This window comes from Rhizomucor pusillus, assembly GCF_041956525.1.
Source record: "Rhizomucor pusillus strain CBS 183.67 unplaced genomic scaffold VTP01scaffold_3, whole genome shotgun sequence".
Classification (NCBI taxonomy): Eukaryota; Fungi; Mucoromycota; class Mucoromycetes; order Mucorales; family Lichtheimiaceae; genus Rhizomucor; species Rhizomucor pusillus.
The window spans coordinates 2,114,395-2,136,660 of NW_027192145.1; the positions used below are offsets into that span (position 1 = coordinate 2,114,395).

Sequence of the window (22,266 nt, forward strand, 5' to 3'; positions counted from 1 at the left end):
GGCGCCATTGATTTGGAGTACCAGCGAATCATATTCGTCCTGCACACGACCGCCGCTTTGTGAAACGCTGGAAAAATTGGCGAACTAGCTTGTTGGATCGTCATTCTCAAGTACCATCCTTTTTAATTTGTGGTTTTCTTCGGAAATGTCACTGCTGGAGTATCTCTCTGTCTTTCTTTACGTGAATAATGACCGATTATTCTGGAATATTTAAAGGAGTTTCGAGAACGACGCTCCTCTGTATGCAGGAGGTGGTGCTTGTTACTTTAAGGGAAAACTGACCTGCACCGCGCTGCGCACCGGAAAACCTTTAATGGTTGTACATTAAAAGCAATGGATACCATATATGTCCTCTGATACTCGGCCTTACCAAACTTCAATGGATTTTCGATAGATGAGAAGAGAAGAAAGAAGAAAGGAGCACAGGAACAAAAAGAAAATGAGATGCCTGAACATCGGAAATAGAATTCGCTTTTATCATATGTCGGCTACTGGAGAAGAACACTTGATTTCATAAGCAACTATCAAAAATGTACCTTCTTGCACGCAAACCTTCTTTCCTCCAGCCTACCATAAAGAGGATGGTCTCAACTAACGCATACAAGGTCAAGACCTCTGGCAAACCATTCACGCCTTCGTACCGCGTTCATTTGGGTGGGTTTGACATACCTGTACTTTGACATTCCACACCGGTTCGTGCTGACAGCGTATAGAGAACAATGGCAGGCTCATTTCTCCATTCCACGACATTCCTTTGTATGCAAATCCCGAGAAAACTCTAGTCAACATGGTCGTAGAGATCCCTCGCTGGACAAACGCCAAAGTTGAGGTCAGTTGGGTGTAAACACAGGAAGAGATCGCACTTCCAACTCAATCGCCATTCACAGATCGCGACTGGGGAACGTTTGAACCCCTTAAAGCAGGATGTGAAGAAGGGAAAGGTCCGCTTCGTCCGCAACTGTTTCCCTTACAAGGGATATATCTGGAACTATGGCGCCCTGCCTCAGGTATGAAGTGCTACAGATTTGTATATGTCCGCATATTCGCCACTTAGCAACGTGATATATCAGACATGGGAGGATCCGACATCTGTGCACGCTGAAACAAAAGCACGTGGCGACAACGATCCTATTGATGTCTGTGAGATCGGTGAGGCTGTTGGTTACTGCGGTCAAGTCAAGCAAGTCAAGATCCTGGGTGTCATGGCATTGCTGGACGAAGGCGAAACGGACTGGAAGGTTATCGCAATTGATAATAAGGATCCATTGGCGGATAAGCTCAACGATATCAGCGATGTTGAAAAACATTTCCCAGGATTGATAGACGCGACTCGCCATTGGTTCAAGATTTACAAGATGCCTGATGGGAAGCCTGCAAACAAGTTTGCATTCAATGGTCAATGCAAGGATAAGGTAAGACAAGCAGATAAAGATATCCGCCTATTTCAAATTGCGACAAACTCTATTACTGACTAATAATACAAGGCATATGCAATTCACGTCGTTGAAGAAACTCACGAAGCATGGAGACGACTGATACAGGGCAAAGTGCCATGCAAGGCCGATACCCACGACATTGATGTGTAAAGTGTTTCCAGGACGCTGTGGGCTAGCCTTTTCATTAATCATGTATTACTCTTTTTTAGCACGAATGTCACGATCAGCGATTCTCCTTACAAAGTAAATGATGTGTCGCACAAAAATGAGCTGCTAGAGACGGTGAGACACTTGCCTCCTTAAATGAGCTACATTTTCTCTCTCTGATCAGTTATATTATATTTTTTCTAAACAGGCCGAATCATCTCAGGACGCACCCAACAACGATGAAAAGTGGTACTACATTAGAGCAAACCTGTAGAAAAGCCTCTTCGATAGAGATGCACACAGTCGGTGGGGAATCGGGGTCCCCACCGTTAAATGAAAACAGGCAACACAAAGGGACAGTGATTTTTTCTTTGCTCTTGTTTTCTTCTCCCTTCTTTCTAAACCCAAAGGGCTCCTCTGTGGGGTCAATAGCCAAGTTTTGTTGAGACCATATTTTTTTCTATTCACTCAATTTCCAATTTTTTACTTCTTTTTCTCTCACTCTTGCGTGAACGACTGTTGACGACAAACAACAACAACTTTTGCATCAGCCCCATTCCTTTCCTTTCTCTCTCTTTCCTCCTCGACCTCACTGTTTCATGAATTTCAGCCAGTAATGAGCCTTTCTTCCGTAATCACGTTAGCACTTGTATTGAAGAAGGTAGACTGAATGCCCAAGTTTCCATTCCACACCCTCCAAAGCTCACACTTTGCCGTACCTAGATCTCTCGTAAGGGCACCATTGCCAAGAAAGCTTTTCGACCCAAGCGAAATACAAAGGCAGCAGCAGCGTCACCCACAGCTACAGTGAGCCCAGCCGAGCAAGACGATGACCAGCAGGACGAAAAAATCGTGTACAATGTACTCGACGAGAAACAAGCTCCTGCAGAGCAGGATCAGTGTTCCTCCTTTGTGTCATCGGTGAGTGCAAAGTAGAGTTTACAGCAGCGCACTGGTGCTAAATGCCCTTGTCAGGAACAAACTTCTCACAGTGGCGAGCAAGGTAATTGGAGAGAATGCCAAGATAATAAGAGGATGATATTCTAACTGTAATCCTTTCTCTATATAAAAGAATCTCAACCAGTTATAATCCGCGACTTTGCATATCCGGAATCGTCGCCACTTTTCCACGGGCAACCAGAGGAGCCAAAGAGAAGAGCGTCGCAAGTATCTCTATCTAGTTCAGAGTTCACTGGCAGGCATGCTCGCGCACTGTATGATTTCTCGCCCGAGACGGAGTATGAAGTCAGCATGAAAGCTGGAGATATTGTTTGGGTGCAATATCGGCAGTGTCCGGTAGGAAGAGATAGACCTCCCTATTTATCACTGGTTCTTGGATCTTGCTCATCGAATCTTGAAATTAGGGCTGGTTGATTGCGGATGTTCAGGACGAGACTGGTCTGATACCCGAATCCTATGTCGAATTTGTGTGATGATATTTCCTTCTTACTATCTACTAATTGTCTTAAAAATATATCTCCTAACTGGGGCCGGTTCCTTTCTCTTTTTATTCTCTCTCTCTTCTATCTCGTTTATGACTTGATCCCTGCCACATATCTCATCCCTCTCCTATTATCTCTTTAGTCCCTTTTTCAGCTATCTGTCTCTTTTTCTTTTTCACACTCACACGCTCTCTCTATCTATCCCTTTTCCACCTACACACACTCTCTCTATTCCCTTCATATCACACGAACACGCTGCATCTTATCTAAAGAAATACAATATTGTATTTGCCTAGTGTTCTCAAAAAAAAGAGCTGTTTTAGTTGTTGGAACATTTCTCATGGAATCATGTAAGTGTAGATAGGTACAAATATGGAGTGTGATATGCGTTTGCAATGACTGCGCGAGACAAGAAGAAACGGTTTTTTGTTGGAATATAATATTATATAGTGTTTGCATATCCGAAACGTCTAAGTTCGTCGCAGCTTTCAAGAGGCATGTGCAGTGCCTCTCTGTACTGTTCCTCGTTCCGTCCGATGCCAAATATTCCACTTGCAGCGTTGAGCCGAGATGCTCGTTCCTTTCGTTCGTTCTGGCACGCAAACTGAAGATTGCGAACCCAGTCCATTTCTACCTGCTGCTCGACGCGTGAAAGTTTGTACTGATTTTGCTCGACTGGCCGGAACGCGGATGGATTGACATAGTATGGGACTTGATGGTGGTTTGTCATGCGCATTTGGGAATAAACTGAGGTAGGTTTTATCGAATACGCGGGTGTACTATCCGTAAACAGTCCTGACAGCAGTGAATATCCAAACAAAATCAAAAGTGGCAAGATTTGAAGCAGCACCGACCAGCCTGCCGTGTTGCTTTGTTGACGCGCGCGTGCTTGCTGTTGAAAATGTTGATGAGCTGCACGGCGACCTGCACCGCCAGCCGTCCGGTAGTATGTGTGTGGCGTGAAGCCGGGTCCCATGAACGTCGCACTGCTGAATGCTGGTCCACCAAAACCACCGCCACCAAAGAACATGTTGAATAAATCCTCGGGTGATATCTCTTCGCTTGCGAATGCAGCTCCGTTAAACGTTCGTCCATTAAAGCTCCTGAAGCTCGATGCGCCGCTACCACGCTGCTCAGGGTCGCCTCCTCCGGCATCGTGGATAGCACGTTTTTGTGGATCAGACAAGACTGTGAATGCTTTGGAAATCACTGCATTGAAAACACAATCAATTAGTCCCCAGTTAGGTAACTTTTCGTTTTTCTCTTTCTTCTTACACTTGAATGCTTCATCCGCCCCTGGAGCGCTGTTCTTGTCCGGATGGAATTGCAGAGCCAACTGCGACAAGGTCCGCATAAGTACAATCACATAGATAGATAGGCAGATTGATTGATACAAAGTTGTGCATTTGTCAATTATTTTACCTTTCGATATGCTTTTTTGATCTGTACTTCTGTGCAGTTCTTGTCCAGCGAAAGGACCTTGTAGTAATCGTTGCCGCAGGCCAAGATCGCCTTGACGGCATCGACTTGTTCTTGCGTGTACTTTTTCTCGGAAGAAGGAGGTTGAGATGGAGCTGCCTTGGTGCCATTACTAGTACGGGTATCTGTAGGCTTATTATCCGGCGCTGAGGCAGCAGCCTTCTCTGCCTTTTCGAGGAATGCCTTTGCTTGCTCTGTAGGATACAAACTGATGGACTTTTTGGTCAGTCGCAGAGCTGCTGCATAGTTGCCATTCCCATAGTGATTCTTTGCAATAGAAAGGCAACGAATTGCTTCGTCCTTGTTGATTTCCATATGACTGACTGGGAATAAAGGGAAAGAAAAAAAGGAAAGAGAACCAAAGGAGGAACAAGGTTGGGCAAAAATGGGACTGGCTGGATTGCAACAAGTGGAGCTCATCCGTTGGACACCCGCTCTCAAGAAAACAATGACAACAGTTATGCTTTGCCTCTTTCCGAAAATCCCACTTGCTGCAACGTGCCAAACTAGAAACAAATCCAAGGTAAGATCTTGTATTTACAGCACTTGTAAACGATAAGGGGGACTTATGACGAAAAGAAAATGAAATGGAAAAAGAAAAAAAGAAATAAGAAAAGCAGAGAGAGAAAGACAGATAGATAGATGATTTTTTGCTATATGATGCTAACTAGAGCGCAATAGTCTACTTGGATCGGACGTACTTGCCAACAACAACAGCGTGGTCTCGTTCGTAAGGTTCCAGAGTAAGCTGTTCTTGAGGCTTTACTCTCTCTTCCTGCAGCTTCTTGACTTCACGTGCAAACACAGTAGCAGCATCGACAGTGGAGTCGATACAAGATGCCTTGATGGAAATGACAATGTGGCCGTTGTTTTTGAGGAAGTGGTGTGCGTTGAGAGTAATGATACGAGCTTGGTCAGGCTGGGCGACATCTGCAAAGATAACATCGACCATTGGTACCAACATGCGGTACTTGTGAGGGTGACGAGCATCTTCAACGATAGGTACCACGTTTGTGCGCTTCTTGGCCATGTTGATCAAGTCACGGCCAGAGCGATGAGAGAATTCGACAGCGTAGACTGCACCTTCAGGTCCAACAACATCTGCAACGTGGGAAACGGAAGTACCGGAAGCGGCACCGAGATAGAGAACCTTTTTGCCAGGAGCAATGTGCAAGTGGTCAACACCACCGAGAACAGCAGCTGCAAGCTTGGATCGGAAGGGGTTCCAAACACGGTATTCAATCTTGGTACCATCAGGGCCGTCAACAGAAATACGTTTTTCGCCGTAAACAGATTCACCAGGAACAAGGTTCTTTGTGACAAGCAAATCTTCCTTGCCACGAGCGACAAAGATACCCTCGTGGCGGTGAGGTTCGATGATAACCTTGTTACCGCCCTTGGCACCACCCTTGCCACCACGGGCGCCACCGCGACCACCTCGGCCGCCACGGGGAGCACCACCACCACGCTTGCTGATGCCTCCACGACCGCCTAGCAACGGGTGTTAATTCAGTAACCAATCCATATCCAAGTAACGTAGGTATTGTCTTACCTCCACGGCCTCCACCACGGCCACCGCCACGACCGCCTCGATCGCTGAATCCACCGCGACCGCCACCACGGCCGCCACGTCCACCACGACTAGCACCACGGCCTCCTCTGCCTTCGTTGAATGCCATTATATATATGTCGTAATCGTGTGTTGTAACTGGGAAGAAGAAAAGAGAGGACCTCCTCGGCTCGAACGAGTTAAAGTAAAAGAGAAAGCTGGAAAAAAATCAAAAATTGTGGCTTTCCTCTTTTTCGAGTCTGAAATTTTATTTGCGGACCAACCGCAGGAGGAGGCCAGAAAAAGTGAAAAGCAGCACGTCGTTCGTTGGCAAAAAGGAGAAAATGGCTCAAGGATCACTCAAAATCAAAAAGTCTCCAGTGCAAGCTAAAAAGAAGAATAACAAGAATGCCGGCAAAGTCAAAAAAGGAGGTGTGTAAATAAATCAGAGATCGGGTTGCCTCGGCGATCTTACCGAGACTCATTACAATGTAGCTCGCACTATTGCTCCAAAGCAGCCTGCTCTGGTGAAACAACGCAAGTTGGAAAAGGTAATACAACAAGTATCATCGAATAAAGCAGGTTACTAATGCCTTCAATAGAAACTAACAGCGAATATCAACAACAACATCGAGAAGCAAATGTCTGTCAAAGCGAACGCTGTTGGCAAACTGACCATCATGAAGAAACTCGCTGAATCAGCAGCAAAGGAGACCAGCAACAAGAAGAAGAAATAAGATCGTCGCAGAGTATTTCATTACACCATGCATATATATTATAACAACATGCTGGGTCAACGCCGCCCAACAGGATATTGGAAATTAGCATTGCAATCGGGAGCCGTAACGTTTTTGAAAGAATCGAATAACCACATTGTAATCCCGTTCGTCCATCCAAATCCAACTTGCACCGTATCTGTAAATTATACGTTAATACCATCCCTTGTCTGTAATTACCACATTAAACCGAGTATACTTGCATTCTCCTCCGGATCCGGCTAGGCCCATATATCTCACGTCGAATTTTTCAAACATGTGCCCTGCATCGAGGCTTCCAGGAAATTGCCGCAGGATGCCCGGGATTGATCCTCCTGTCTTGTACCAAGAGCAGAATGCGGATGCCAAGTTGCGCTGAGCTAAGACGTTTGCCAGATCGAGTAAACTCCGGTCACCTATCATGTCGTAAATGTTTTGCATGGCTCGCAGAGCGACGTATTGCAGCGGTGGCCAGCCATTTGGCCAGTCCCACTGAAGCGTTGTCTCGTACAAGGATGTAGCTAGCAGTCCAGGATCGTGTTGCAAGAGCATCCTTGTTTGGTCAAATACATGGCCGAGAACCTCTTTTGACTTTACTCGTTCAGGAAGTGCACCGAGCCTAACAATGGGTATAAACAAAGAGAGAATCTCCAACATATTCGTCGTGCGACTCACCAGAAAGGAAAGAGACCTGCTGGAGTATACTCGATGTTTTGAGTTTGACTTGTCAGATTGTAGTCATAGAATGCATATTTGTCAGAGTTCCACAGAAACTTGTCGATAGCAACTAGACGCTTTTGCGCCTGTCGTGCGTAGAATTCGGATTTTGGATTGTCATTCTTGTGCCATTCTGATAACGTGACCTCCATGTTGTACAGGATGGCATTGAGATCAACTGGTATGACATTCCTGGTATTCAGCGATCTCAGAATATCGTACCCATGCTCTTTGTCCTGAGCCGCTTTCAATCTAGTCCACCGGGACGAGTAATCCCACCCGGTCTCAGCACCCGTCGCAAGGTTTGAAAATAGTTCATGGATCTGCGTTTCGTTTAGATCAATGTCCCGATAAGCTGCCTCGTAATCCTCAACGTAGGACTCGGGTCTGGGCGTATTGGTGATCACGTTATATCGATTCAACGTGTGCCTTTCGCCCGTCGCAGTATCTCCAAGTGTGACTATTGTTTCTGTAGACCAGTATTCATACTCCTTGTCAAGGATAGGCAACGCAGTATCGAGGAACTCGATGTCGCCTGTCTTTTCAATGTATACTTTAACCATTTCTGACAGGAGAGGCGGCTGTGATCTATTTAGATAATAGATCCGGGCGCCATTGGCTATTATGAATTGCATGTATGTAAGCTTTCAGTTTAAAATACCTAAATGGTTTTTTGATACTTGCGCATGAATCCATAAGTCTCGACAAAATCCAACAGGTTTTGGATCATATCCTTCGCTAGACCATCCAGATCGCTCAAAAGCAGTCCGCGTATCACAAAGTACGTATCCCTTTGTTGAAAGTTAGGAAACACATTGAAAGGTTTTCGTTGCATATAGGCTACCAATAGTAAAACTCGCGGAAACGTCCACCTGGCACGACGAATGGGCGCAGTACATGCAAGGTACTTGTGGCACACTCCTCGCAGATCCGAGATAGGTCATAGTGAAACGTGAGATTTGCCCAGGCCTTGTGCAGTTCAAGCAACCATCCACGATACGTAGGGTCCTCGACGGTTTCCATCCACTCTGGGACATTGTATGTGGGGATCTGGTAGCGTACGAGCTCGGTTGCTGGAGCGTGGAAGTTATCTTGCACAAATTTCGCAACCTCGTCATCGGATGCATTCACACCACCTATGCTTTCAAACGCTGCTAGGACTTGTTGAGTTGGTTTTGAGGTAGGCTATAAGGTGCATCGAAACATGTTAATCGAAAAGACGAGCGAAATTACACAGTAGTTATTATGGTTATTAATAACCATGGTTTCTTTTTTTTACCATATCGACAAAGGTCTTGGAGTCTGGAAACAGTCGCGCTAGCTGTATCCTCTTTAGAATCGGACCTTCGCAGTAGATCGGCGAGTTGCAGAACGCGACAGCAGTGCCGATAACCATACACAAGATAAGAACAAACGTAGAAAGCAACATGGATTGAAAGAGCATTGATGGTAACCCGAGACAACACACACACACACGCGCGCGCATATACCAGATGCAAGCCTCAAACTGCAAACAAACAGAAAGTGGGCGGAAAAGGAGAAAACAGAGAAGGAAGAGAGAAGGACAGGGGAAAGAGTTCAAGTTGTTTCCCTTTATAGTCATTTGCCAACGATCACTGGTACATATATCCGCTGCCTGTCTGTCTGTTCATCGTGCGTTACCATTCCCCGCATTGTTTTCGGCTCAGACTCTTTCCTAGTGCTTCGTGATATCCGGCTAGCGGTAGCTGCAGGTACATGACTACGTTGCAGTCAAACTAGTTCCTTTTTAGCTTGAATGTGATTTCCTCACGGAATGTCTATATTCGGTCTGCTTCTTCATCGGCAATATACATTGAAGCCATATAGATACAGTGTAAATATGAATTGTAATTAGGACGGAGCGATGTTTGGATTTCCCTTTAGCCGGGATTAGTTTTCCAAAACATCTTTCAGGGATGTTGTTGCAGAACCTCGTTTCTTGGGTAACGGTGTGTTTGGAGACGGTTTCCAGCCAATCTGAATATACTCTATTAATACGAGGAAATGTATAGTGTGCAAAGTATCAATTACCATGTATATAACTTGGAAAGTTGCCGGTATCGTCCCATCTGGATTACCGTGGAGTTCTGTTGTCACATTGCTAAGGATGTTTCCTTCATTTGTAACAAATACCACCCGCTAACCTTTGTAAATTGGCGCTGCAGCTATCAATGTATCTCTGTGAAGAAATGAACGTCTTGAATCGAGTGAGCAACTAGAGCATTTTAGCGAGTAAGATATGAATACAAACCTGCTAAGCACGGCGTTGTTTTCGCCCATGGCTTTCAGATCTTCCATCAGCTCGAAAATTGACGGATAGTTTACTTGGATTTCATCAACATCGACAGTTGTCAATACAAAGCCAGATCGAGTAAGCAATCGAGAAATGTCGCTTGATGCTATACTCAGAATAAGTAAACAAATGCTTATTCATTAATCATCGGGTAATTCTCACTTGTCATGGGCGAAACATGAGGGGATATACCACTTTCGCGTTCGACTTCTGCAAGCTGCAAAGATGTGCTTTCAAGACATTATATGAGCGATCATATTTTTGGAAGAATGAAGTAAAGAGCCCTACCGTAGCTCAAACAGCGTGTCTCCTCCAAAAATAGCACCCATAAATACGCCATCTGGTACCAGCGAGCGTTGGATCTGCACCATTGCTCCAGGCAAATCGTTGATCCAATGCATCGAAAGGCTGCTAATAACAGCTTCTACAGAGTTTTCTTCGAATGGTAAGTGTTCTTCATCAACGAGGCGTCGCTCCACTTGGACTAGATATTTGTTAGAAGAGAACATCGTGATACGTACATCCAGGTCTTACCAGGATAATTCCGGTCGGCATCGCGTAGCAACGATTGTTCTGCAAAATATAATCAGATGGATACCGTAACATATGCATCTCTGCAATGTTTCTTTACCGGACATGTCGCACTGGATTACTTTCTTGACTCGACCAGGGTCCAAAAACTTTGCCAAGTGACCGCAACCAGAACCGAGGTCCACAACCGTTTTGTATTCTCGTTTGATATCCTAGTTTCGAGCAACTAAGCTGCCGTCCTTGTCCACGATAATTAACGCAATCTTACTGCAAAGCGATCGGCGACTCGAGCCGCGATTTCGTCACGAAGATAGTCGACCGTCCGACTCGCTTCGACGTCTAGAGCAGCTCTGTCCTTTTGTCTGCGTTTTGCATCGCGGTTAAACACTTTAAAGGCGGTCGATCCACCTGCTGCAGTTGCGAAGGTTCTACGTGCCGTTGCAATCGCTGCACCTTTAAATAGCCACCTCGTCGCGATCATTTAAAGTGAAAAAAAAGCAGCTCTGTTTTCTGAGTTTGCAGATGCTGTGAACTTGTTACTCTACCTTTTTCATGCGCGAAGATGTGACAGCAAAGTCTTCAGCATCTTGAGCTGTAGAGGATGGATCTTTGGACCTGTGATGATTATGCTACGGATATGATATATATATATTTGATGCCTATCTGACATGAGCAGATAAATGACCTATAGATGATTCATTATTCTATGATTTTCTGTTCATCTCAAAAAGATAACGTTGCTGGTATTCATTCACCATATTGTCTCGCATGTACTTTTTTTTGACCTTTCTTCTGTCAAATATGCAAAGGTGTCAGCTTGCTGCTCACTTTGCAATATTTGCAAACACCATTGGGAAGCAAAAAAAAGGAAAAAACATATTATTTGATTATTCTTGACTAATATCATAAATATGCATTCTAATGTTGCTTTGTTCAAGTTTATCTGTTTATGCCTTGTAACTCATTGTTCTTACAACCTTGCGCTCCATAGCAAATGCGTATGATTTTGGTGACCGCAAAGATGGTTGCGGAGTCATTTGAAACTGACGAGCAGTTCAACGCGGCCAGCAACTCTCCACACTTAACATCCTTGCGAAATCCCCTCACATTTCACGTCTCAAATAAACCATTCAACGTTTTACATCACTGAGACTATGACTCAAAAAGCACGAGGCCGCAAGCGACGCGGTCGGCCTCCAAAGAAGGCTAATGCCATTCAAACATCAGATCAATCGTCGCATTCGCATGAGCCATCCACGACTTTGTCAGGAGAATTCGGCATGCATCCACCAGACGCCTCAAATTATTCAACTTCAAGACCTAGGGAGGAGCGATCGTACAGGGAATTTTTTCCTGATTTGAATGTCAAACAAGTCTTGTCAATTTCTGTTGTTGACGAAGAACCAAGCAGTATGGGCAATTACGAGGAGCCACCAGCAGCAGTTGCAAACGGTAAAGCGGCAGACGAAAGGAGCTCAAGTCCTGCGCGATCAGTACGATCTGGAAGTAGCAGCAGCAGTGGTGAAAGCAACGCAGACTCAGAAGAAAGTAATGGATCGAGCAGCAGTGCCAGCAAAAGTCTCAAACGCAAAAGGGACGATGAAAGTAGCAACGCATTGAATGGAAAAGCAAAGCGTCAAACTCTTAGTTCCGATGATTTCGACGCAGAATCGTCGGAACTCTCCTCTGCCAGCAACATTGACGAAGATGTTCTCCAAGAAACGTTATCGGACGAACATGATCATGCAGACAGGGACCCGCTGCTGACGCACCAAAAGGAAGGAGACATCTTTCAAGCCTTATCGACACGACCGCAACAGCATGTTCCATCTTCAGGAACGCCTGGACAGCAAAAGCTGGGTGTTAATTTAGACATCCTACCGAAACCGTCATTTCGCAAAGTGGTCCAGAGTGAAACCGATCAAAGATCCATAGAAGAGGTCGACGAGGATGAAGAAATATCCACATCAGATCATCCTGGACGATATAAACGTCCTCTCCATTACATTCGATATATTGGTCAGTGCAATATTTGTTCTCAGTTTATTTAATGATTTTCTGACACCATTTATAGAGCCATCAGAAACGGAATTAATGGAAACGATCGAGTATGATATGGATGAACAAGGTAAGAATAACGAGAAGGAAGGATATGTTGTTGTGCGATACTAAAACCATAAACAGACGAAGCTTGGCTTCAACTGTTGAATGAGGAACGACAAAAGGAAAATTTGGGAGAGGTGACCGCCGATCTTTTCGAAGCGATCATCGATCAACTAGAAAAGGAATGGTTTGATTTGGTAAGCCTGGGTTTGCTCTTCTTGAAAATGATAGAGCTATTAAAAATTACTCACTGGTAATCAGGTCAAGAACTTACCCAAGCAGGTTGACGAGGAACCATTGTTACCCGAGGATTCGGCGTGCGCAATTTGCGATGATACCGAATGCGAAAATAGCAATGCCATTGTTTTCTGCGACGGGTGTAACCTAGCAGTGCATCAAGGTAACCTTAAACTTGCAGATGGAGCCATGCATGAATGCTTACCTTCTTGTAGACTGCTACGGCGTGCCATACATACCAGAAGGTCAATGGCTTTGCCGCAAATGTATGGTTTCACCCGAAAACCCTGTTTCCTGTCTATTTTGTCCAAACGAAGGTGGCGCTTTCAAACAAACCAACACGAACAAATGGGGCCATTTGCTCTGTGCCATCTGGATCCCAGAAGTTGGTCTCAGCAACAGCGTATACATGGAACCTATCGACAATATCGAGAACGTACCTAAGAGTCGATGGAAACTTACATGCTATATTTGTCGTCGGCGTCAAGGAGCATGCATACAATGCGACAACAAAAACTGCTTCGTCGCTTTTCACGTCACCTGTGCACGATGGGCACGCCTGTGTATGCGAATGAAATCCCATTCGTCACACTACGACGGAGTTGTCTTCAAAGCATACTGTGACCGACATACACCTCGCGACTATCGGGAACAAATCGATGTTGAAGCAAATGTGCGAGCTGCACAGGCATTTTTTGAAAGCAGTCGTCGAGATAAGAGTGGTGGCCATCGTGTACCGCGTCAACGTTACGTGGATACGGAACTTGCACAAGAGCGGCTTGTCGTGGAAGATAGCAAGAAATCTAACAAAAAGAAATCAAGATCTAACCTAAAAGCGAATGCTGTGGCACAATTATTGCCAAGCTCAAAAGCTGCGCGAGCTCATCAGCATCAGTATTCAGCAGGTGCACCTATTGTACCCAGCTATATCATATCCAAAATTGAAGAGCTGCGATGTATCAAGCAGGCCAGCCAACTACGCCAGAAGAAACAAGTAATTACCAGTATATGTAGATACTGGTCTCTGAAACGCGAGTCAAGACGAGGTGCTCCTCTATTGAAGCGATTGCACTTGGAGGTGAGATCTTTGGGAGATCTTTTTAAGAGTAGTGTTTGCTAATGTGAACCTTCAATCTTGTAGCCTTGGACAGCATCGTCCTCTCAGCACAAACAAACTGAAGTTGAAAAGGCTCTACGAGCAACTGTGAGTTTTTCAGCGAAACGTATGAGCTTTTGTAGATGCTAACATCAGGCTGTACTACAGGCAATGATGAATTTGCGAGCAGATTTGGAACGTGTTCGTTTATTATCTGAACAAGTTCAAAAACGCGAAAAGCAAAAATTGGAACGAATGCGAAAGCAAAAGGCCTATCTTGAGCTTATCCTGTTCCCTGTGGAATATATCATGAGACCTGTAGTCGAGCAACTGATGGAGTATGTCGTTTTTGCAGTCTTTAATGAAACTGGGAGGTCACTGACCAATTGTACGGACAGGCTCGACAAAAAAGAACTCTTCAGATACCCTGTCACTGCCGATGTTGCCCCTGACTATGCAGATATCATTGAGAAACCAATGTCGTTTGCAGATATCTTCGAAAAATTTGCTGCTCACGAGTATGCAAGTATTGATGAAATTCAGGTATGAAATAGCATAAAGAGGTAATCTCTTGGTTTGGTGTATTGATGGGAAGGTTATAGGAGGACCTCATGTTGATATGGCACAACAGCATGACATATAATAAGCCTGAGACGATATATTATCGCCTGGCGGAAAAATTGGAGAAACAGACAACGGATCTCGTAGCGAAGGCTCGAAAAGACTATGAAGAACTAGAGATCAAGAAGGAGACGGGCATCCTCGCAGCAGAGGTACATCCAGAAATATTTACATACAACACTGTCCATATCCCTAGTCCCGAGGAGTTAGCTGCAGAGCGAGAACGTGTAGCCGCTGAAGAGCGGGCCAAAGCAGAGGAAGAAGAGAAGAAGAGGATTGCCGAAGAAAAAGCGCAAGCACGAAGAGAGGCAGCCTCAGCGAAGAGACAGGCGAAGGCGGCAGCAGCCGAATTAAAGCGACAAAAGAGCAGAGAGAGAGCAGCAGCCCTGCGAGCAAAGAAGGCGGAAGAGATGACTGCAAAGCAGGAAACCGAAGAAACCGGTACTATGCCAAAGGATGAAAAACCGGATGTGAAGCAAGATAAGATTGCAGACAGACGCCGGCGTACTCGCAGCATGGGCTCAGAAGGTCTGATTGCACCGACGCCTCAAGAGCTTGAAAATAGAAAGTCTTCGGAAGCACGACGACTGGTGTGGTACTCAGAGTCCGAACCGACACCTATTCCGGGCGATACAAAAGGCAAACGTAAAGAACGAGGATGGTTATATCTCGATGACGATGAGGAGATCCAACCGAGAAAACGCGTTCGTGAAAGCACACGGGATTCTAAAAAAGCAAACAAGCAAGATCATGCTGTTAACATTAAGCATAAGCAAATTGTTTGGGCACGCATCCGCGGTTTTCCTCCCCATCCTGCTAGGGTAACCATGAAAAGAATATTTTGCAAAGAGGCACCGAGGGTTAAAACACATTTTTTTGCAGATTATTGATCCAAACAAGCAAAAGCTGGATCCAGCTATCCTTGCTTCCAAACACGCCTCGACGCCAGTGCTGGTTGAGTTTTTCGAGGTTCCTGAGAAGCATCAATGGTAAGCGTTGTGGACATTCAATAAGCAGGAAAACACATGATTTTTAAGCAATATGTGCTCTTAGGGGCTGGGTATCGTCTACAAACGTATATCCATTTGGTGATCCTGAACGAGACAAGGAAATGCTCATACTGGCTCGCAAGACCAGGAACGCCAACAGAATCAAGGAATCACAAAACGGATATCGCCATGCATGCGAGCTTTTGGGGCTGGATCCTGAGCCCGCGTTGACAGCATTCAAAAAATAGTAATCCTGTTACGCATAGTTTTTACAAAGATTCTTATCCGTCTGTGCTGTATATATCCCTCTTTGTTCATAAAGTTGTTTAGAAACGCGTTGTTGTTACTGCGCTTGATTTTTTCTAAAATTCAAGAGCAGGCAATTTTCTTTTCTTCAACCGCTCTTTTCTCAACATAGATCTGCTGCCATGAAGCGAACTGTTCTCCGTAAGTCCAAACTCACATGTCAGTGGTACTCTAGTCTAATTCCGTTCTCCTTAGATACCCAACTGCGGCCTAACGTCCCATTTGACCTTCCCGTGCACGAGAAAGCACGACTTTCAATGGTGAGTGCAAAAATCGGGCAATCGATCGCTTGCAACCATTGACCCAGTTGACCACCAGGCTTCACTTGACCACAACGCGAAACCTGGCATGACTGTCCTCTACGTGATCGTCAAAGGCACAGAGTATCCCTTGTGCACATTGACACGCGACGGTGTAAGTGGGCTGGCTGACTACACTATACCTGGAACTTTAAATCTGACAGGCTGGCGCCTTCTAGATCAACCAAGAACTATTGAACGTTTACTTTACTTCCTTCGATGCACCGACATTGCTTCTCAGAGGTGTAAAGTAAGCTGCGTTAAATATAGGGCCTGTTGTGATATTCTTGAGTATTGATTTTGAGTGCTCTAGTGACATGTACCTGACATATGTGCAGTTTGAGCAAGATCGACCTGAGTGCACAGACGGAGTTAACGTGATCGACTATGAAGATCTCCTTTCCGTTCTGGATAAATACGATGATGAAGACGATAAGGATGATACGGATGAGGAAGAAGAAGAGGAAGAAGTTGTTACTTACAGCGGCCGACATATGTTCCGTGATATCTCAGACGATCGTTTCTTGGGTGGTTTCGAACTCCGACATTTTGGGCTGGCACCACAAATATCCTTCCATGATAAAATTGATTTGCGAAAAGAGGAGACATCCGAGGATGACAAGGAACTACAGTAAGCTCATTGCAGAAATACCTCCAATTAGAATATTGTGACTAACTTTATGTAGCGACAATATACTCAGAGGCCTGATCAACTCCATGTTCAACAGTGGCGATGCATGCCAAATACGTAAGGCAAAAGGTACTGCTAGAAACGAAATGCACAAAAACTGCTCTATTGCTGAATATTTTTATGCTATCTAACAGAGTTACTGAAATCCATTGAACGTTCTTCGGAACCTACAACATCATCAAACAATGTACAGACACCCAAAGACCAATCATTATCACACGGTGAAGCATTATCCCCAGATCAATCATCATTTCAAAACGGACAAGTAACAGAAGACTACTCCTCAACAAAGGATGACCAATCATCATCAAACAATGAAGCATCATTGCAAGGTCAATCATCATCTCAAAACGGACAAGTAACAAACAATCATTCCTCAACAAAGGATGAGCAATCATCATCAAAGGAAAATCAACCATTACCGGAAAAGGACCAAGCATCAGACAAAGTTCAGCTGCTGAATGACCAGCAATGGTCCAAACAAGAACAACCAGCATCAAAGAAAGCCCAAATATCATCTGCATCACCAAGTAAAGGATTGAAACGAAAGCGCAGTTGCGTGAAGGACGACGAAGAAGACAGTGATTTGCAACGAGATAATAAACGCGTAACCGTATAATCATTAGGAAGATAACAATCATCCAATCTCATGTGCGAAATGGTTTGAGCAACTGTGAAATATATGTTAGATGCGCAAAAATGGTTGTTTGGAAGTCATTTGCATCTGAGCAAGAAATATTGAATTCGATGGAGTATGGTTCGCATCCGATGCATATTTTGCAGCGTAGAAGAGCAACAATATTGCATATGTATATAGTATCATTTATGTGTTTATTAACATCGAAGGAATTAACCAACTATCTAAATCTGCTGCGTGAGTTGCAGGCAGGACATTGGTAGCTTTCTCATGATGAAAAATCCGTCTTGGAGTTGTGATCTAATTATATTGTTAGGCGATGACCGAATTAAATGGGGATGATGATTCCCGCAGCTATCAGATAGTAGGACGGCAGGGCGATGATCAATTCTACTGCATCAATGATTCAATTTTTCTGCATCAAACTTGTGCATCCGTGATTTTGAGGCAGAACCTGCAGGCTCCGACTGGTTCTCATTTCTTCCCTGTAATCCTCCATGCCCGCCATAGACCCTCCAGACACTCTGCACGACGAAATTATGCAACTTTTCGAAGAGTTTTCAACTCCTAGAGTAACAGAACCTCTGTTCTTTGAGGAGGTCATTCATCCTACCACTGCATCTGATACGGTGATGGGAGAATCGTCGGGTATGCTGAGAAGCTCCACGTCAAGGTTCAGAGACGTTCGTCCTCCTTACCATGCAGCACGCACATCTGTCAGAGACAGCGCTGCACGGCTTCGACGGCAGCAGCGGCTGCAAAGGGTGCAGAGACCTTTGGCAGCCGAGCGTTGGACAGTAGAAATGATGGATGATGATTCAAGCGATTCAAGCGATGAATATTACGATGTATCTGCGCAGCTAGACCCCGTCCTACCCATTGTTCGCCGACGAAGAACTAGTATCAATATGCGTTATATCCAGTCATCGTCATTATCATCGTCAGAATCTCCATTACATCATCATCACCACCAGGATCCGTTACATTATTGTCTGGGAGAAATTGCTGTCGACTTGTCAGAATATCGAAACGGAAATGCGTCCAGAATGAATCATGAGGTCTTGGATTTCGACATAGTTGCCGAGGATGGAGGTCGATACAGGCAAGATACTTGAATGCGTTACACAAACATCGATCGTTTTTCTGATTTGATTGTATTTGACAGCCCTCATCACGATATTGATAATATTCTTCGAAATGACTGCTCCGTATATTGGTCAGTGCGACGAGAGTGACAGTTTGGGACAAATGTCGACTAATATTTACATATAGCTCAAATAGAAGTGGAACCATCAATGTATTGTTACGGTATTGCGGTCCGGCAAAACGATGTCATTCCTTTTACAGTGATCTTAGCTGCGTGATTTCCAGAATTGTAGTCAAATCACCGCAGCATGGGTAAGCACCACTGCAGTAAGCAAACGTCTCATGGGTGGCAGCACTGAATCCTTTCTGTGTAAATTCTAGGTACACCGCTCCTTGTAAGTGCGGTTCTGCAGTAGCAGATTTCTCCAAATATATTAACAGTTTCACGTGCTAGGCAAAGAAGGAATGGTTTTTATATCACACGCTCCTATCGATATCAATAGTAAGTGATCATCCCTAGACTGAATGATTTTCCAAATTTGATTGATTGATTGGTATCTCTTCAGGCACCAAACGATTTGACGGTTTTACCCGGAAAGCTTACGACGATTACGTGCAGTCAATAGGCGGACCTGACATGCTCAGCAGCTCAGACCCAGTAGCTTGGTTTTCGGTTTCAAATAACAGCCAAGATGTGATAGATCTGGATGAACGGTGAGTACCAATAAGCGAATCCACGTTTTAACAACGTCTAACGCCGAATGTCTATAAAACAGAACCTGCAAATATGTTCTGATCAAGCTGCTTCGCGCAAAGGATGATGCTGATAACATCGATTTGCAGTACGTTGCTTTCATCGGATACGTCGGCCCTCGTGCATTCGGGAGTGCCCAACTCTGCTAGTTTCCAGCAGAAAGTTTAATCTGTCCCATTCAAATACCCGCTTCTTCTCCTCTTGTATCATACGCTCCGTTACAGTCTGCTGGTTTCTCGAATCAGGAAATTCACACAGTGCTGCTATACCTAAAAGAGCACCGAATAAAAATATAATTCTCTCAAAGTTTGTTTGACAGTAACAAGATTAAGGTTTTCGAAACAGTTTCGGTGCAATGATGATAGGATATACTCTTTTCAGAACGCAAAGTCGCTGCCTCAACCCCAATATGAACAGATTCGCATTTCCCAAAAATAGACTTCGAGAATGCACCGATGTAAGTGTATAGTGACGGACGAGGAGACGACCTGAGGACATTCCCGAGACTAAGCATGTCCCTACATCCTCAGAGGACTTGAAATATATAGACTCTTAAAAATATAATTATTTTTATAGAACTACAAAAATGAATAGAGTGGGAAAAGAGGGATGTACAAGAATTGGCTATGCCGAGTATTCTAGGACTAGTATGCAAACACTTTGCCGACTTATTAAATTCACCAGTCTCTCGATGCCATGGCAAGAGTTATACTCCGTAAGTGTTCTTTCGATTGACCCCAAATTGACAAGACCTCCGTGAGTTGATAGGCGTTGGCCGAGATGGTCCAGTCAATTGACTTTAGAGGTATATGAAAAGAAAGACATACAAACGTTCTTTCACACGATAAATATAAAGAAATTATTAGAAATGGGTACGGGCTTCCTAAGCTCGCTTACGCAGTAGATTTAGTTATCCAACAATGTATCGAGTCCATTGTCTGTGAAGAACAATGAAGTGGCTCCATGGCGGTGAGGGAAAACAGCGTCATTCTTTATACTGATATCCGATTATCTATTATTCGAACCAGTGCTTTTTCACTTTTATCCTGGAGAGGATTTATCAACAAAGGTCCATCCTTTCGAGAACCGAGAGAAGTCTCTGATCTTTTTAAATATGCACCAATAATTAGACGGAGAAGCATAGCAAAGAGACTTGGAGTCGCTACGGACATAAAGCAAGGCTAGTCTGTAGCAATATTTATGACATTTCGAAATTATAGTTGACAATTGTGTCCGTCAATTATTTATCTATGGTTCTGTACGCTACATTTGATGTTGAAACGGTCTTGACATACTGTAATTTTAAATACGAGTACCGGAGTTGAAGCGATTTCCTTCGTCTTGTGCGATGCCCTCATCGAAACGTTCAGCACAAAGTTTTAATCAGAAAAACCGGTCGCGGCAAGGACCCGGAAGACCGTTTGACCTTTCTATGCACCCTGACGAAGATTTCCAGCGTCCCCCAGAGGTAAAACCTACAGCAGACTTCAAAGTTCAAAAGCGCACATCGAGTACTTCGAAAGCTCGTAAAGGCCAGCAGCAAAATCAACGGAACGGCAAGACAACCTCCATAACTAATGGTACAAGCAAAGGCCCTGGCAAAGACGATGAAGACGAACATTTCCAGCCAACATCAAGTAAGGCCAAAGCTAGGAACGACAATCGCAAGCGGCAGCAGGACGCACCGAAAGATATGAATGTCAATAAGGGCAAAAAACGTAAATGTCAAGACGAGGATAGAGAGGACACGCGTTCGTCGCAGGTATCTACGCAAGAAGAAGCAGATAAAGAAGAGGAAATCCCGTCATTGCTGCCCAAACGCAGCCGAGTATCCAACAAATCAACATTGGAAGAAATTACAAAGAAAAAGCAAGAAATCGACGAGATAGCATCAGGCGCAAAGGATAAACTTCCAAAGAAAAGAAAAAACAAAAACAGAGGTATGCTTTGCTTGCAGTGTAGAGATGAAACGTCTCACATATTGTAACCCGATAGAATGTCCTTTCTGTCAAACATTGTTACCTGCAATTTTGCCTTTACCCCTCAAAAAGGCTCTCAAAGTCGTTAAAGCCAGAGACAGACAGTATAGGGACGAGCAGATCGAAAAGGTCAAACAGCGTTCGAATGGCAAGAGTGTTGAATTTTTAACAAAACATATGGATTTCAAACGACCAGTGTCAAATATGGAGCAATACTATTTTTGTCGTCTGCACAAGATCGAGCTTGAAATTAAAAAGTACGGCAAAGAACGCGGATACCCGGAATACATTGACTTTGCGATCATCAGAGAGAGAATAGAGCGTCTTCGACGAGAACTGGAGCAGGTTATTCACGGCAAAGTGGAGAGCGTATTTCGAAAAAACGCTTTGCAAGCTTACGAAGATCTCGGCAAAAACCGTGCTAGAAACACAATGAGCGTAATGCTTCGTTTTGATGAAACGCTGGTGAGTCTACTGCTGGAGTTTCTTTCTATTTTACATTCGATGAATATTGACTGGATGCAATCCCTTTTGTTCTCTAGCCGGGATATTATGGTTCTAAAGGAGCTGAAGTCATACTTGATACCCTAAGCAGCATGTTTCTGCAGAGTGGATTCCTCACTCCCAAAATGACATCTCCTCAGTTACCACTGGAATACATACAGCAAGTGCTTGTCCCCGAGACAGCAGTGCGACTGATCCGGAATGATTTGTGGAACGAACGAATGAATACAGAGCAGCGGAACGCTCAAAAGAAAAAGGGCAAAAAGACACCGTCGGCTCGTAATCCAACGAAGAAAGAGCAGACTGAACTCATGGAAGAGGCCTTGGTTATCATGAAGGAAAGCAGCGAATATGGCAGCCTTGTATTTCCTGCGGATGCAAAGGAGGACGAATTTAGCAATATACAATCGGATGTAGATGAAATAGAATCTAGTGGTAGCAGTGTATTTTCACAAGACATTTCAGAATATGAAGATGATCAAGGCGATTAAGCCCGTTGTACATTATTTATTTGGAGCAAGTATATTGTTCTCCCGCTCTTGGCGGGGACCGCGCATCGTGTCGGGGCAGGGCAAACGTGGGCAAAAGGGGAAA

General features: G+C 44.4%; 11 protein-coding genes across 11 annotated transcripts; 7 read left to right on the forward strand and 4 right to left on the reverse strand.

Annotated features, from left to right (window-relative positions):
- Positions 1-530: 530 nt before the first annotated feature.
- VTP01DRAFT_7060 (uncharacterized protein) lies at positions 531-1,857 on the forward strand (the record flags this gene model as incomplete). Its single annotated transcript, XM_069386031.1, has 7 exons — positions 531-654; positions 714-829; positions 888-1,007; positions 1,071-1,412; positions 1,485-1,582; positions 1,646-1,718; positions 1,792-1,857. 7 exons carry the CDS (start codon positions 531-533, stop codon positions 1,855-1,857), a joined length of 939 nt encoding a protein of 312 aa, XP_069243433.1.
- Positions 1,858-2,199: 342 nt separating this feature from the next.
- On the forward strand, positions 2,200-3,016 carry VTP01DRAFT_7061 (uncharacterized protein; the record flags this gene model as incomplete). Its single annotated transcript, XM_069386032.1, has 5 exons — positions 2,200-2,244; positions 2,307-2,504; positions 2,559-2,586; positions 2,656-2,879; positions 2,948-3,016. The coding sequence occupies 5 exons, from the start codon at positions 2,200-2,202 to the stop codon at positions 3,014-3,016; spliced, it is 564 nt and encodes a 187-aa protein (XP_069243434.1).
- Positions 3,017-3,467: 451 nt separating this feature from the next.
- Positions 3,468-4,819, reverse strand: VTP01DRAFT_7062 (uncharacterized protein; the record flags this gene model as incomplete). The annotated part of the gene is made up of 3 exons (XM_069386033.1): positions 3,468-4,234; positions 4,301-4,361; positions 4,448-4,819. The coding sequence occupies 3 exons, from the start codon at positions 4,817-4,819 to the stop codon at positions 3,468-3,470; spliced, it is 1,200 nt and encodes a 399-aa protein (XP_069243435.1).
- Positions 4,820-5,186: 367 nt separating this feature from the next.
- On the reverse strand, positions 5,187-6,183 carry VTP01DRAFT_7063 (uncharacterized protein; the record flags this gene model as incomplete). Its single annotated transcript, XM_069386034.1, has 2 exons — positions 5,187-5,995; positions 6,057-6,183. The coding sequence occupies 2 exons, from the start codon at positions 6,181-6,183 to the stop codon at positions 5,187-5,189; spliced, it is 936 nt and encodes a 311-aa protein (XP_069243436.1).
- Positions 6,184-6,397: 214 nt separating this feature from the next.
- Positions 6,398-6,790, forward strand: VTP01DRAFT_7064 (uncharacterized protein; the record flags this gene model as incomplete). Its single annotated transcript, XM_069386035.1, has 3 exons — positions 6,398-6,485; positions 6,549-6,604; positions 6,656-6,790. 3 exons carry the CDS (start codon positions 6,398-6,400, stop codon positions 6,788-6,790), a joined length of 279 nt encoding a protein of 92 aa, XP_069243437.1.
- A 56-nt stretch (positions 6,791-6,846) lies between these two features.
- Positions 6,847-8,969, reverse strand: VTP01DRAFT_7065 (uncharacterized protein; the record flags this gene model as incomplete). The annotated part of the gene is made up of 6 exons (XM_069386036.1): positions 6,847-6,968; positions 7,033-7,427; positions 7,484-8,144; positions 8,210-8,316; positions 8,370-8,710; positions 8,805-8,969. 6 exons carry the CDS (start codon positions 8,967-8,969, stop codon positions 6,847-6,849), a joined length of 1,791 nt encoding a protein of 596 aa, XP_069243438.1.
- Positions 8,970-9,436: 467 nt separating this feature from the next.
- On the reverse strand, positions 9,437-10,851 carry VTP01DRAFT_7066 (uncharacterized protein; the record flags this gene model as incomplete). Its single annotated transcript, XM_069386037.1, has 9 exons — positions 9,437-9,523; positions 9,578-9,633; positions 9,691-9,743; positions 9,798-9,945; positions 10,002-10,069; positions 10,128-10,323; positions 10,374-10,412; positions 10,471-10,582; positions 10,639-10,851. The coding sequence occupies 9 exons, from the start codon at positions 10,849-10,851 to the stop codon at positions 9,437-9,439; spliced, it is 972 nt and encodes a 323-aa protein (XP_069243439.1).
- Positions 10,852-11,524: 673 nt separating this feature from the next.
- VTP01DRAFT_7067 (uncharacterized protein) lies at positions 11,525-15,664 on the forward strand (the record flags this gene model as incomplete). Its single annotated transcript, XM_069386038.1, has 11 exons — positions 11,525-12,389; positions 12,445-12,498; positions 12,555-12,670; positions 12,735-12,873; positions 12,926-13,788; positions 13,852-13,914; positions 13,975-14,144; positions 14,205-14,349; positions 14,409-15,248; positions 15,310-15,416; positions 15,481-15,664. 11 exons carry the CDS (start codon positions 11,525-11,527, stop codon positions 15,662-15,664), a joined length of 3,546 nt encoding a protein of 1,181 aa, XP_069243440.1.
- Positions 15,665-15,844: 180 nt separating this feature from the next.
- On the forward strand, positions 15,845-17,331 carry VTP01DRAFT_7068 (uncharacterized protein; the record flags this gene model as incomplete). The annotated part of the gene is made up of 7 exons (XM_069386039.1): positions 15,845-15,863; positions 15,918-15,982; positions 16,041-16,136; positions 16,201-16,271; positions 16,335-16,652; positions 16,708-16,781; positions 16,847-17,331. 7 exons carry the CDS (start codon positions 15,845-15,847, stop codon positions 17,329-17,331), a joined length of 1,128 nt encoding a protein of 375 aa, XP_069243441.1.
- Positions 17,332-17,846: 515 nt separating this feature from the next.
- Positions 17,847-19,338, forward strand: VTP01DRAFT_7069 (uncharacterized protein; the record flags this gene model as incomplete). Its single annotated transcript, XM_069386040.1, has 7 exons — positions 17,847-18,451; positions 18,515-18,565; positions 18,622-18,747; positions 18,817-18,830; positions 18,890-18,937; positions 19,002-19,149; positions 19,212-19,338. 7 exons carry the CDS (start codon positions 17,847-17,849, stop codon positions 19,336-19,338), a joined length of 1,119 nt encoding a protein of 372 aa, XP_069243442.1.
- A 1,283-nt stretch (positions 19,339-20,621) lies between these two features.
- Positions 20,622-22,163, forward strand: VTP01DRAFT_7070 (uncharacterized protein; the record flags this gene model as incomplete). The annotated part of the gene is made up of 3 exons (XM_069386042.1): positions 20,622-21,129; positions 21,185-21,633; positions 21,711-22,163. 3 exons carry the CDS (start codon positions 20,622-20,624, stop codon positions 22,161-22,163), a joined length of 1,410 nt encoding a protein of 469 aa, XP_069243443.1.
- Between the last annotated feature and the right edge of the window lie 103 nt (positions 22,164-22,266).